Here is a 15,000-nt window from a genome sequence, read left to right as displayed (position 1 = left end):
GGTCCCCTGGCCCCCCTGTCAGTAAGAGCAGGTCCCCTGGCCCCCCTGTCAGTAAGAGCAGGTCCCCTGGCCCCCCTGTCAGTAAGAGCTGGTTCCCCTGTCAGTAAGAGCAGGTGCCCTGCGCCCCCCCTCCTCCCCTGTCAGTAAGAGCAGGTCCCATTCCCCCCTGTCCATAAGTGCGGAGCCCCTCCCCGACTGCCAGTAAGGGCAGGTCCCCCTCCTCCATATGCATTGCTACCAGGTGTGGGAACCGATATTGCCTTGTGTTGGGCACAGATTGATTTTGCAGTAGCACATTAGGGGGTGTATTAGTGAGGACTGTGGCCTGCAGGTACATTACCATTTACATGCCCCTGTGATCACCCCACCTCTGTCCTTGTGCATCTTTGCCCAAGAAGTTGAGCGCTTAAAACAGTGGTCAGGGAACTCGGTCCTCATTACCCCACGCAGTGCATGTTTTGCAGGTCTCCTCACAGGGTACTTATTTCCCAGCACGGCGCCCACAATATTCAGTCGTATGGCATCGCATGCCATATACCCGCATGCGATGCGATGAGATTTTAAATTGTATAAGCACCCTAATGGTTTTTTTCAATGGTAAATGTCCCCCCCCCATATTATTTTTAATTGTATAAGCACCCTAATGGGTGCTTACAATGTTAAATGCACCCCCACGCCACCCCCACTATTAACGCCAACCCGAAACGTGGCGAGCGGTGGTACGCGTCCTCCGACCTTTTCATACCCCCACTATCCACGTCGGCATGGAGTTGATTTTATATAATGTGGCGAGCGCAGCGAGGCGAGCGGACGCGTATTACTTTACATGTATTCCGCGTGCGCTCGCCACGCTTCGGGCTCGCTGCGCTCGCCACACTATCTATTGTATATACAATGGCATACAATGCGATGGTATACGACTTAAAATTGTATAACATTGGCTGCCATTGCGTAACATCGCATACCATCGTATGGCTTATGGTATGCGATGCGATGGGCGCCGTGCTAGGAAACAAGTACCTCTCACAGAATCACAAGTGAAATCATTAACTCCACCTGCGGACCTTATAAAATGTGTCTGTGAGTAAATAGTACACCTGTGCACCTGCTGGGTTAATGAGGACCGAACACTGGCTTAAAAGGTTGGTGCAGCATTAATGCCCCATACTGGGGGAAACCTGGAGATTGCACGCTCCAATTATAAATATAGATTTGTTTGAAAATTGAACATGCTCCAAAAACTAATACAGGTTGCGTTTCCCTTATCCTGATATCCGTTATCCAAATTATTTTGAAAACCATAGTTACCAAAATAATCCGAAATACAGAATAATCCGTTATCCACAATGCTTCTGGTACTAAGCAGTTTGGATACGGGATACTCATCCTGTAATAATTCAGCAACGTCTGTAAAAATAACCTTGCCCGCATATCGAACCCCTGCGGCGCAGTATGGGCCAGATGTATCAAGCTTCAAAAGTGATAAAATGGAGAGTGATAAACAGCCAGCCAATCAGCTCCTACATGCCATGTCATAGGCTGGGTTTGAAAAATAACAGGTAGGAGCTGATTGTCTGCTTGTATATCACTCTCCACTTTATCACTTTTTGAAGCTTGATACATCTGGCCCTATCTGTGTACAACTCGCTGCCGATAAATCTGACCCTACTGAGCGGGCCCCCCTACTGATCGGGAGTACCCGCTGTCCGGGGGGGCAGCTTTCTAAGACGGCGCTGTGGTTCAGGATTAAGTGGAACTATAACTACTAACGTCAGGGTGGCGATGTCACTTCTAGTGGCGCTGTGATATTTTGGGCTGCTCCCTGCAGAACCGGCCCTGTCAGTGTTCTATGGCGAGGTTCCGTACATCCTGTTGGCGTGTGGGGGAAAATACTCACTGAATTGAGATTATTACCCGGAAGGAGCCGGCATGAATGCATCGGAGAAGTGGAAAGCAGAAGCTGGGACCAGAGCAGGAAACTTCCACATCTGCATAGACAGAAAGTCATTGTCCTGTTCTTCCACAGTATTTATCTCCCAGCAGTGAGTTGTGTACTTTGTGTGTTTTACAGCTCGGGTCCTCATGACCTTGTACTCGTGTACAGAACCCTTATTATTCTGCCCGTTCCCCTTTCCCAGATTATACTATGTAAGAGCCCCCTAACCCAGGGGTCACTACACGTCACTGGCCCCTACTCTGCAGCGTCAGTAGGGATCCGGATGGCCCACAGACCATTTCTAAGTCGACATTAATAAAGGTCTACATGACCATCATCGACACATGCGAAGGTCATATTGAGTTGTTCAGGATTGTCACCAGTTTTATGGACTTTTAAATGTCAAATTTTTTTTTTGTCAACCTACCATGCCAACAGTTCAGTGTCGACATTTTGATTGTCAACCTTGTCTCTGAGCTATAGTACACCTGCTTCAGTAGATGCACAGATCAAACTGTTGTCATTGCTAATGGTAAAGGGGAATCCAGACCAGATCGTCTTTTACTGCACAGGAAATAAAAATAAAATAATAAAGTAGATTGTAGTGGGCGGAGCAAACTGCCCCCCACTCAGCCAATCACAGGTGGCCTCCAAAGCCTGCCATGATATGACTGGCTGGCCATGATGATAAAGATACATTGACTCTCAGTCGCTGTGGCGTTAATAAGCCATTAGCAGCATATGACCCTGCTGCATAAGAAATTTATGTTGTGACTCTTATGTCATGAGATCGATGCGAACTATGGTGTTTTATTAACCCTTTGGGTGCCAAGTGAATTTGTCAAAAATAGGTGTGAAAATTGGCAACCAAACCTATTTATTCATCATAATGACCTTAATGTTTACCTTGTATTGGAAATATCGTACATTTTTTTTTAAACTTATTTGAATTTATATAACAAATGGGAGTGATGCTGGCATTTTTAGCGGATATTTGGAACATCTCTCTGAGTTGTTGGCACTGAAAGGTTAATGGCAGTTCAGCCTACAGGCTCCAGTTTGGGACATAATCTTCGTATATTCCTGAAGAGATATATATATATATTGCATCATATCATGAATTGACCCTATGAAGGGGAGGTCGCGTCTGTCTGCACTGAGGACAGGACTGAGGAAGTGAGTGGCCGGCCCCCTAGTTAGGGCTCTTAAACCAGTGTCAGATGATTTGCGTTAATGCAATTATCCAAGCTTTGCCATGCAGCCACCCTGATCCCATCGCAGGCTGCTCTCTCCCTGCCGGGCTAAGGACCCGGGTGTCTGCTCGGAAGCGTTCTGCTGGTTTGTAGCAGGGAGGTGACAGATACCAAGCACGCTTGTTGGGCTACGTAACCGCTGTGCGTCGCAGGGGAACTGAGGAATATTATAGACCCTGCATAACCACCCAGGCAGCATGTCCCAGCCATGGAGGAGAGACTACCTCTGGCAGGAGAACCACGGGTCAGTGTGCCCCATCGATTGGGGGGGGGGGGGGGGGGATGGTGCCACGATGCCAACTGCTGCTGATCCTTGTGTGATGAATGGAGAGGACTGTGTGTATAGGCTTCTTGCCATCTTGGGTTTAGGAACCAATGGCTGTGCGCTGCTGATTTTATGGCTATAAGGTGTATTGTTTAATTACTTGGTGTTAATAGCAAGGAGGTGCTGTAACCCATAGCAACCGATAAAAAATCCCCTGTGTCTTAATTCTATTTTGAAAGCAATAATGTGCACTTGCTTCAGGTCTTTTTAGCTTGTCCATAATCAGCTTTCTATTAGATTTCATGTTAATGCTACCACCAGGGGGCGCTGTTTCATCTCAGGAAGGTTTTATTTCTTCTTTATGTCACATGGATTTGCAGTGTAATATTAGGCTCTCGTCCCCCCACACAGGGCGAAGCTGGCCTCTCTGTTCGGCCTGGACCAGACTGTTTCTGCTCCCGGGAACGAGTCCTTCCAATACACGGCTCCCAAGCAGCCGAAGAAGGGCCCCACGTCCGCTGGTGAGAATCTGCGTCTCCTCACTCGTGCTGGGAACCCCTAAACACTGGAGGCACGAAGCCTTTCAAGCCATTGTGTAGACTGGTGGGGGGCCGCAGGAAGGGAGGCGACTGTGCTGGTTTCCACGACTGATGTCCGGAACGTCCTGACATTTGTTTATTCCTTCGCCAGGTACTAAATCCCCAAAGCCCACCGGAGCAGCTGGCCCTGCGCCCTCCGTGCTCTTCGCCACAGCGGTCCATGCCTATAAATAGTAAGTTCTGTGTATTAATGTGCTGCGTCTTCCTTCCAGTGCACCGGCTGACCTAGTATCTTCTGTGATGTCAGCCATGCGTCATCTGCAATATCAGGTGGTAGAAGGTACAGACATTGGTACTCCCAGTGCAGGAGGAACCCCGTCTGACCTAGTATCTTCTGTGATGTCAGCCATGCGTCCTCTGCAATATCAGGTGGTAGAAGGTACAGACATTGGTACTCCCAGTGCAGGAGGAACCCCGTCTGAGCTCTTTACTGCCATCCGCTCTCTCTCCCCAGTCGTGATGTCACCCTGTGATTATAATAAAGATCCCCCAGCAATTACACAGCTGAGATTTCAGCCTTGCCATTCATGTACTCGATCGATACATGATGTGCGGTCATTTTGCATGCAATCCCATTCACTGACCCGTGTACGATAAATCCTTACTGCAGCAGTGTTAGTCTGTGGATACGACTTAAGACGCATCAGATCGGAATCGTAAGAAAACGACGTACAATTTTACACTTTTCAGGCGATTTATCGGCCCGGTGCGTCGAAATCGTGTAGAAAAGTATCAGATCGCGTTAGTGTATGGGCAGCTTTAGAACTGCAGCGGACGTGTTATCTGCTGAACTAATAACTGAATGCACCATATATTTTAGGAGGTATCCATGATGTCACTGAGGCACTTCCTGTTTAGGTGATGTCACTGGTTCCCAGTATACTGTATTGCCTGTTTTCACCCTGTGTGCAGATGAGGCCTGTATGACGGTTCGCCATCCTTATAGCAGTGCGGGTGCGGGGCGGTGGCGGTGGACAGAGCCCATGGGAACTCCCTGCATTTCATGGGTGTTGCGTGTGGACCACAATAAGGTCCATTGTCCGATTATATCTCCTTTTGTATGTTAAACTCTCCCCTTATTCTCTTTTGTGCAGTGTGAGCGGGCAGTACGTGAAGCAGGGCAAATTTGGGGCAGCTGTGCTGGGTAATAACACTACTAAAGAGGTGAGTGGTCTGCAGGGTTGCTTTATATTACCTGTGTCTAGCATGTTCTGAATATGTATGCGCTGGGTCGTGTCGCGCTGGTCCCCTGCTGTGTTGCGCCTGTAATGTTGCTGCGCCAGTCACTGACTGACAACTGTCTTTTTTCCTTTACAATCCAGTACAGGATCCTTCTGTACATCAGTCAGAAGCAGCCGATCACCGCTGCCCGGATACACCCTGCGTTTGTGTTCACGGTAAGTACAGAGCTATAACGTCAGGTACTGTGCACTGTTATAAAAAGTTTCTGGTACTCTTTCCCCCCCCCCCCCCCATATTAATTATAATTTTTTACCTACATGCTCGTTGCCAGGGTTACATGCTCGTTGCCAGGGTTTTCATTGTTAGAGACGCGCTGCTGTTCCTGGAATCCAGCACTTCCGGATAATTCTATATGCGCTGCTTTAATCTGACAGACTCTAGAGGTCCAGTAGGACCTATACCATCAGTATTCTCCAAGGCAGCAGCCATTTTTGAAGGGTTATGTTCAGCAGAATCCGTGCGGCAGGTGCAGGCTTCATTGAATCTACATAGACCAAGCAGCACCGGCGGCACCGGCTCCCCCCCCCGCCACCACTTGGCCTGATCCCCACACAATACTGATGTTCACAGGGCGCTACCAGGAATGTGATGGGCTGGCAATTTGGCATCTTTAGTAATGAGCGATTTACCTGATCTGCTGTTTTCCTTATTTGCGTCGCTGGCGCGTCTGTCTCGCCATGTGTGGCGTATAGACGCTGGGTGTAGGGGACGTCCTCTGTACAGTATATTTAACAGCGGTTTTGGTGAACAAGATTAAGTCCTTTTAGATTCATTTTCTTCTTTTGAAGGTATTTTTCTCAATAGTATTTGGATGTGCTGAGTGCTAGGCCCATATGTTTCTGTAGTCCTATGGGGGGTCGCAGGACCCTTGGGAATGTTGTCTCCCCTCAGGACGCTATTCTCCTGTGCAGTGTATGCAGCCAATGGTGAGGGTCCTACGCTCTATGTAGCAGGACACAAAGCAACACTGAGCCCATCCTCACTGCAAATGTTTTGTGGTTCGTCCTGTTCCCCGCATGGGAGGTGCTGGCCAATAACATGGCTGCTGGCATTTTGAGAGGCGGGTGATAAGGAGACACCCAGTTTGATGTGAACTTTTGTCTTCTGGTCACTACAGGTGCAGCTCAATAACTATGCCGCCTTCTACGACGACCAGAGACAGAGCTGGTCCGTTATGTTCGAGACGGAGGCCGCAGCTGTGGACTTCAGTAAGCAGGTACAGTTAGGGGCGTAACTAGATATTCATAGGCCCCATAGCAAATGTTTGTAAGGGCCCCCTATTTAGCAACTGATGGTGATAAATGTATGTAGAACATATTGCTTGTACAAAAAAAGATGGGCCCCTTAGCAGCTGCACCTCTTGCACCTGTTAGTTACGCCCTTGGGTACAGTCCTTCCCGTGGGACACAGGAGCGATTTGTGTAATGATATGATTTATGGCGCACTTCTCTCCCAGTAGGCGTCAACGGGTTTCACGTTTACTATGAAAAGAACTAGCTACACAATAAGGGTAACAGGAAACGGAACTGGGCATTTGGGTTGCAATTGCTTAGGGATTAAAGGAACTTTAGTGAAATGCGTGAGCAGGTCTGTTTTGAAGGACTCTAGAGTGGGGGAGGGGCCTCTGGCACTGCTGAGCTAGAGTGGGGGAGGGGCCTCTGGCACTGCACAGCTGAAAGCTCAACCCCCCCCCCCCCCCCCCAGAAGCTGTGTCAGGCACCTTGTAGGCTTGGAAAGTCAGTTAGCCAAACCTGAAGGCCTAAATATGCTGTTCTGTTATATTCTGTGTGTATATAGGTGTAATAATCCATTGATCTAGTCATTATATCTGCTCCTACGTGATTCCGTCTTGTCTCTCTCCCCCAACAGGTCTGCATCGCCAAGTGTAACTCCGCCCCCTCTCTGGACACCGTTCTCGCCCAAGACATGATCCCCGGGGACGGGCAGGCAGCCGACGCCGGTGACCTGTTAGAAGTGGCATACACAGGGTGGTTATTTCAGAACCACGGAGTTGGCCAGGTACCCGATGCGTTTCAGGCTTATGGCGATCTATAACTTTCTCCGTCGCTAGCTTAACTGACCCAAGTGCGCTGATTGGGGTATCGCGGCGACCTTGGGCCAGATTGGAGCAATGCAGCAATAGGAACCATTGCATACGTATTGTGTTCCATCAGTTATTAACCCTGAATGTATTGGGTATGACACCTGTGTCAGCTACAGGGGTGTTTCTGCTCCTCCCGGCGTCCCGTATAATCGCTGCCGTTTCCCGCTGTCTCCTTGTATTGCAGATGTTCGACTCCAACTTGCAGAAGGACAAATTCCTGCGCCTAAAGCTGGGCTCCGGGAAAGTAATAAAGGTAAAACCCAATCATCTGAGACCTGGCTCTGTATGGTCTATGTAGAGGTGTAGGAGTGTGGAATGATGCTTTTATATCGGGGTTACTGCGGATCCGCACTGTCGGAGGAAGGGAGATATCAGGCTTCACCTTGTTGTCATTAGATTTTTTTTTTTTCTGCTGTTCCTCAATTTCCACTGAGATCTCTTAAGGGTCCCCACATGGACCTTGCAGTCACTGGGGTGTGGATTATTAGATCGAACACGTTTAGATAGACAGTCAGAGTAGGCCGACCCCAAAAGATTGACATGATCAAAAGGTCGACAGCAAAGGTGGACACATGAAAATGTTGACATGAGTTTTTTTTTTTTCCCCCTTTTTTTTTTTTTTATATTTTTCATGTCAATGTCGACAATTAGTGTAACACACACTCTTGCATGGCTCGCTTTGTTCGCCATGCTTCGGGTTTGGTGCCCGGCTACGCTTAACGCACTATTCTCCCTTTATGCCGACATGGATGGAGAAGTAATAACTAGCTAACTAAAAAAATAAAAAACATTTTTAAACCTATGTTGACCTCGTCATGTTGTCTGTTTTCATGTCGGCAGTCTGGAAACGCGTTTTGCCACTAAACTGCACCATGCTAACTCATTTTAAAATAAGATGAGATGCGTCTCTCCCAGCTCAGACCTTCTGTGAAGTCTAACCTAGGTCCCATTCCTGCACTGCTCGCTAATTGCATACACTGCAATCCAGGCTCACGGGGAGTCTGAAAGTTAACTTATATTGGGGAACAGGCTCAAGCTCTTCGTTATCACCATGGGTCTTCAAACTGTGGCCCTCCAGATGTTGTAAAACTACAAATCCCAGCATGCCTTGCCACAGTTTTGCTATAAGGGAGTGTTAAAACTGTGGCAAGGCATGCTAGGATTTGTAGTTTCACAACATCTGGAGGGCCACAGTTTGAAGACCCATGGTAACCACCTTTAGGACAGAATGAGGATGAGGAGCTTGTAGTGTTCTAGCAAACTCGCTGTCTGAGGGAAATCTCCCTCTCTATTCACGCGTTTTACCTTTTATCTGGCTAGGGCTGGGAAGATGGGATGTTGGGAATGAAGAAAGGCGGGAAGAGGTTTTTGGTGATCCCACCAGCTCTTGCATACGGTTCTCAGGGATTTTCCGGTCGGATCCCATCAAACGCCACCCTGCTGTTTGAGGTTGAAGTGAAACGCGTGAGTACCTGTTTACTCTGGTTACTGTATCCTCTTATGTATAATGCTTTTGTCTGTAATGAATGTTGTTAATCTGTAGCCGGTATTATTGGTATCTCACCATGTGCCTCATGCCTCAGTAACCTCACTAGCTCTAGGTTGCGGACCCATATATGACTCTGTCCTGAATATATAAATTGCACGTTTGTAGTTACTGTAGATGGTAATTCTACTTTTCCGCCAGTGGAGGGCAGTCTCTGGTATATGGCAAATAACATTGGATTCTCCTCTCCGCAGATGAAACAGAAGGATCTGGGAGGAGACAGACACAGCATTGGGTCCCGGGATTCACCAGTGTCTATTACCGATGGTATCCCCGCGGACATGCTTCCCCAGCCGCCTACATCTGTGCCACCAAAACCTGGGTACGTCCTACTGCCCTGAGGGGCTATTCTGTATGTCCTATACCGTCTGTATGGTGTAATGTTTCCACCTCACCACTAGGGACAGTCACTGGCTGCAGATTTCTGATGTGTAGAATTATAATAAAGAGCTTTATGTAGACAATACAGTGACCGGTGTCTATGATCTCCTGCATCCTTCTCTTCTCCAGGGAACCAGCTGTCCGGGCCAAGTCTAACTCCATCAGCGAGCAGCTAGCAGTAAGTCCTACTGGTCTGCACTGTTCCTTGTAGCTGGTGTAATACATTTATATGTGTTCATTGTGATGTCTACGTTGTAGAGCTGGTTAGTGCCTGGGAGGATCTGATGCCGGTGGTCGTGGTTTGGGTCGGATTGGAGGCAGCGGCAATGCTTGGGGGGGGTTGGAGGTGGCAGTGGCTGGCTGGGAGGGATTGGAGGTGGCAGTGGCTGGCTGGGAGGGATTGGAGGTGGCAGTGGCTGGCTGGGAGGGATTGGAGGTGGCAGTGGCTGGCTGGGAGGGATTGGAGGCGGCTGGCTGGGAGGGATTGGAGGCGGCTGGCTGGGAGGGATTGGAGGCGGTGGTGGCAGCTGCTTTGGGGGGAGGGCTGGAGGAGGCAGGGGCTGCTGCATGGGAGGGATTGGAGGCGGTGGTGGCGGCTACCTGGGGGGGGGGGTTGGAGGAGGCAGCGGCTGGCTGGGAGGGATTGGAGGTGGCAGCAGCTGGCTGGGAGGGATGGAAGGCAGTGACTGCGGCAGGCTGGGAGGGATTGGAGGCGGCAGCGGCTGGCTGGGAGGGATTAGAGGTGGCAGCGGCTGGCTGGGAGGGATTGGAGGCGGCAGCGGCTGGCTGGGAGGGATTGGAGGCGGCTGGCTGGGAGGGATTGGAGGCGGCAGCGGCTGGCTGGGAGGGATTGGAGGCGGCAGCGGCTGGCTGGGAGGGATTGAAGGCGGCAGCGGCTGGCTGGGAGGGATTGAAGGTGGCAGCGGCTGGCTGGGAGGGATTGGAGGCGGCAGCGGCTGGCTGGGAGGGATTGAAGGCGGCAGCGGCTGGCTGGGAGGGATTGAAGGCGGCAGCGGCTGGCTGGGAGCGATTGGAGGCGGCAGCGGCTGGCTGGGAGGGATTGGAGGCGGCAGCGGCTGGCTGGGAGGGATTGGAGGCGGCAGCGGCTGGCTGGGAGGGATTAAAGGCGGCAGCGGCTGGCTGGGAGGGATTGAAGGCGGCAGCGGCTGGCTGGGAGGGATTGGAGGCGGCAGCGGCTGGCTGGGAGGGATTGGAGGCGGCAGCGGCTGGCTGGGAGGGATTGGAGGCACCGGTGGCAGCTTCCTGGGGGGATTGGACCACTGAGTATAATTGCTGACCGGGTATTCTCTTTCCCCAGAATCCCTGATGTGGCTAAAGCAAAACTGATCCACAGGATGGCGAAGATGGGTCAGCCTATGCTGCCATTTCTCTCTGGTAGTTCCACGCCACAGCCGGATTCCAGCGACTCAGAGATTGAGGTGAGGTGGTTGCAGTAACGAGCCTGACAAGCCTCTGTCTATAATGATATATATAAGGCTATAAATACTCCGCTAAATAATAGCCTCTGTACTCTAGCACATGCTTAGATCCAGGTCCAGCCGTGCCCGGTGCCGAACTGGTGATACTGGGTGGTCTATCAGCGCCGACCTGGGTCCACCTCTGCAGTTGGGCAGCCGTGCCAGGTGCCGGCACTTCTAGTCTGACGCCTCCTCCCAAAGCTGATTGCAACAGTTTTGGCTGTAGTTAAACGTAAAGACATTGTCCCAGCGTTCTGACACTCACCCAGTCACTGGGATACCGGTTTGGGGCGTCCCCACCAAACATGGGCACACATTAAGAGTAGGCAGCAGCGCGGTCTGGGGGCAGAAAAATGCCGTCAAACTTGGTTCAAAGTAAAAGTTGTTTTTTTTTTGTTATGTTAACATGCTGGGGGGTATTTAATGCTCGTCAGGCTTATAAAGTTCATGTTCTAACAGGAGGGCCACTCCCACAAAGGCATCTCATATGTGTTTCATTGGACACAGTTTGTCCCTTAAGCCATCTACAAAGTGTCTACAATATGGACGCCACCGTGTGGCAGACAGGAGATGGGCGGGGAAGATACCAGCCTCTGCTCCCTGCCGCTGGGGTGCAGCGGCATTAATCCCGTGTCTCCCCACACCCTCTCGCCTGGGATTAGCATTAATTCCACTAAGGCTTCCTGATCCCCTGAAGGCAATGGTGGGACTACTCCTCCCCCATACGTCCCCTTTCATCTTTGTAGTGGCTTGTACACGCTTGTGAGCCCATCCTTGTATCCATAATACAGTAAGTAAAAAGGGTCTGTGCATGTTTCTGCAGTTGGGATGGAGACAAGCGGCTTCCATCCTGTCCTAGTGGTATAATCAGGCTACTAGCTAGAACCCTGCGTTCTCCTCCCTGCCAGGCTAGGTACACCTGTTTTACACCACTGATTTACATAGGGGCGTGTGTTACAGAGCGAATGGTTTGCAGTCACCTAAATATCCTACAATATCTTTTGCAGATTTCTTGAATCTCTGCGCATGTGACTGTACTATGCTTTGCCATTTCAGCTTTTTGTCCTCTGTTGCTCATCGCCCAACAGTTATAGGATGTGGCCTCTGAGTATACCCCATACTACAACCGTTACAGCAATCACACGTTACATTCTGACAAATGACTGTAATCTCCCGGTTTCTCTTGTCAATGTTGATTCCAATTGTAAAGAGCAACGGAATATGCTTGCGCTATATAAGAGACTGAAAATAAATAATAATAAAATATATATACATATTATTATTGTTATTGTAGGATCCACAGAGAACCTCCCCACATCCGGCTGCTCCGACACCTGTTCGCCCCACCCCACAGATCAGCCATATGCCAGTCACAGGCCACATACCTGCTCCAGGTAAAGTAGTCATTATTTCTAACCTGTATATATCATTGGCACACGGAGCGCTGCAGCTCGGTATTTTGTGTGTGTGCCATCGATACTGCTGTCATGCCTCCTACTTGTGAGTGTGCCTATGACTGCTCATGTACTCTAGATAATGGCCATTTGCACCTGTTGCTGCTCATGTACCCCCCCTATCCATTGGTTATTTCAAATATTAGCTTAAGATTTTGTCACCAGGTGGCGCTGTTGCAATACAAATCACTTGAACTGCATTATAATTATTCAGTGTGTCCTCCGTTGAGATCAACAACAGTTTTCCAATAGAATCAAATGCATTCTCTATAGCAGTGGTGGCCAACCTGTGGCTCTTGAGCCTCATGCGGCTCTTCCCCTTGTAAAGTGTGGCTCCTGCTCCCACTGCTGCCCGCCGCCCACCGTCTGTCCCAGTCCCCCTGCTGCCGGTTCCCTGAATCCCTTCTCCTTCTGAGGGGAGGAGAGCGCACATTGCGCATCTCTCCTACCCTTACTGTGCATCCTTGTGACTGGGCCGTCTACCAATCAGAGCTTGCGGGCCAGCAGCCAATCAGGAGCCGGCCAGTGAGCTTTGATTGGTGGGAGGCCCAGTCACAGGGAAGTGAGGGGGAAGGAGACGCGCGGTGTGCTGTGCTCTCCTCCCATCGGTGACATGACAGGAGGACTGCAGGGGGACACCAGACTGTCCTCTCCCCGCCTGGCAGCAGCAGCAACAACGGTGAGTGCTGCTGCTGGGGAATTTGCACTGTGGGGGCATAGCAGTTTGTGGCACTGTGGGGGCATAGCAGTTTGTGGCACTGTGGGGGCATAGCAGTTTGTGGCACTGTGGGGGCATAGCAGTTTGTGGCACTGTGGGGGCATACCAGCTTTTTGGCACTGTGGGGGCATACCCGGCACCGTGTGGTGCATACCTGGCACCGTGGGGGACATATGTGTATCTGGCACTATTGGGGGCATATGTATATATGGCACTGCAGTATTGGAGGCATATTTGTATCGCACCCACCCAAGGTGTTAAAATAGACTACGCCCCTTTTTTTTGGCGCATGCGCCTTTGGCGCGCGCATGATGTCGGCTCTTTAGCTTGACTACCGATATTTTTCGGCTCTTTACCTCTGACCGGTTGGCCACCCCTGATCTATAGCAACACGTAACCTGACAGATGGAGTAGCCGGTCCATGCAATTTTGATTTTGGGTGGGAATCTTTGGTGTCTTAAAGGTGTCCTCTTTTTGTCCTTCTTTTATTTTTTTATTTTTGTCATTTACAGTCCCACAGCAACCGCTGGTACCCGGGCATTTTACCTCTTCAACCGCCCTGTTACCTGTGGGTCCCATTCCCTCCCAGGCACCTCCCTCGGGGTCCGCTTCTGGTTTCCAGGTATGGTAACATATACCGAAATTTTTTACTATTTAATCATTATAATCTATCCTTGACGCGGTTAGTGGAGAGGCCGGTAGGTGCATTCTGGGCGTAGAACTGATAAATGTGGGCGGCTGGCCGTAGGATTAATCTATCCTGTACGCGGTTAGTGGGGAGGCCGGTATTTGCGTTCCGGATCAGATAAATGTTGGCGGCTGTGCGTAGGATTAATCTATCCTGTACGCGGTTAGTGGGGAGGCCGGTATTTGCGTTCCGGATCAGATAAATGTTGGCGGCTGTGCGTAGGATTAATCTATCCTGGACGCGGTTAGTGGGGAGGCCGGTATTTGCGTTCCGGATCAGATAAATGTTGGCGGCTGGCCGTAGGGTAAGACCACTGTGTGCGTTTCTCTTCCAGCCTATACGCAGGACTCCAGTATACGTACTCACAGAACCCCACTTCTGCCACCCAGCTGCAGCCTGTAGGACACATCTACCCCGCTCCTGTGCAGCAACCGGCTTCCTACCAAGGTACAGTGCGGATTTATGGATGTACAAGGGGCAGCTGTATTAAGCCTTCGACAGAGAGAGCGATAAAGCTGAGACATTGCCCACAGCAGCCAATCAGCTCCTAACTGTCATTTATCTAGCACAGCCTTTGAAATGACAGAAGAATCGCTCCAAGGCTCGATACATCTCCCCCAAATCTTACATAGAAATTACTATGGTGATTCAGCTAGTAAAATTTAAATGGATCCTAAGGTTTAGCTAAAGGGGCAACACCCGGGAAGAGCGAATCGCATGGCAGTGTTTTGATTCTGTGCTTTATCCACTGATGAGCACTAGTGAGGAAGGAACAGTCTGTAGTTAGAATGTTCTCCTGCCCACTTGGGGCTTATTAGCCAGAACTGCCTTTACGGCTTCCTGTATAGTATTCGTACATGGTTTTTGCTTTCTAAGCCTCAGGCGACGTCACCTCCTTCCTGATGACGGAAGCCCGGCAGCACAGCACAGAGATCCGCATGGCCATCGGCAAAGTCATTGACAAGATCGACAACCTGGCGGCTAAAGTATGAAGCTCCCCACCTGCCCCCCCTCTCTTCCTTGTCCTTTCACCCCTAATGTCCCCACATGTCCTCTGTCCGGGCAGGTTGATGGTCTGCCGAAAGAGCACGCCACCGGGATGTCGCATCTGCTCCCGGGAATCTCATCCATCACCATGGAGAGCGCCATGATCATGAATAATATCCAGCGCATCGTTCAGGTCAGGCTTCAGGAAAACCAAATGGAGTGGGGAAGTGTTGGGACTGTCCGAGAAGGCTCTCTCTGTCCCTCTCTCTGTCTCTTTCTCTGTCTCTCTCTCTCTGTCTCTCTCTGTCTCTCTCTCTCTGTCTCTGTCTCTCTGTCTCTCTCTGTCTCA

At 50.3% G+C, this 15,000-nt stretch overlaps 1 protein-coding gene across 1 annotated transcript in view; it reads left to right on the top strand.

Annotated features, from left to right (window-relative positions):
* The window catches only part of FKBP15 (FKBP prolyl isomerase family member 15), a 16,428-nt gene that overhangs the window by 506 nt on the left and 922 nt on the right, over window positions 1-15,000 (top strand). The window contains exons 2-17 of the mRNA XM_083160478.1: window positions 3,866-3,975; window positions 4,145-4,226; window positions 5,148-5,217; window positions 5,376-5,450; window positions 6,413-6,511; window positions 7,165-7,314; window positions 7,584-7,652; window positions 8,720-8,863; window positions 9,140-9,267; window positions 9,456-9,503; window positions 10,645-10,765; window positions 12,099-12,198; window positions 13,489-13,603; window positions 13,999-14,111; window positions 14,547-14,650; window positions 14,731-14,994. Coding sequence (XP_083016604.1) covers window positions 3,866-3,975; window positions 4,145-4,226; window positions 5,148-5,217; window positions 5,376-5,450; window positions 6,413-6,511; window positions 7,165-7,314; window positions 7,584-7,652; window positions 8,720-8,863; window positions 9,140-9,267; window positions 9,456-9,503; window positions 10,645-10,765; window positions 12,099-12,198; window positions 13,489-13,603; window positions 13,999-14,111; window positions 14,547-14,650; window positions 14,731-14,994 — 1,792 coding nt within the window. The remainder of the gene's footprint in view (window positions 1-3,865; window positions 3,976-4,144; window positions 4,227-5,147; window positions 5,218-5,375; window positions 5,451-6,412; window positions 6,512-7,164; window positions 7,315-7,583; window positions 7,653-8,719; window positions 8,864-9,139; window positions 9,268-9,455; window positions 9,504-10,644; window positions 10,766-12,098; window positions 12,199-13,488; window positions 13,604-13,998; window positions 14,112-14,546; window positions 14,651-14,730; window positions 14,995-15,000) is intronic.

The sequence above is a fragment of the Crinia signifera genome, chromosome 9, assembly GCF_055691185.1.
Source record: "Crinia signifera chromosome 9, ASM5569118v1, whole genome shotgun sequence".
Lineage (NCBI taxonomy): Eukaryota > Metazoa > Chordata > Amphibia > Anura > Myobatrachidae > Crinia > Crinia signifera.
The sequence above is the reverse complement of the archived record's forward strand: the minus strand, read 5'-3'. Positions and strand labels throughout refer to the sequence as shown.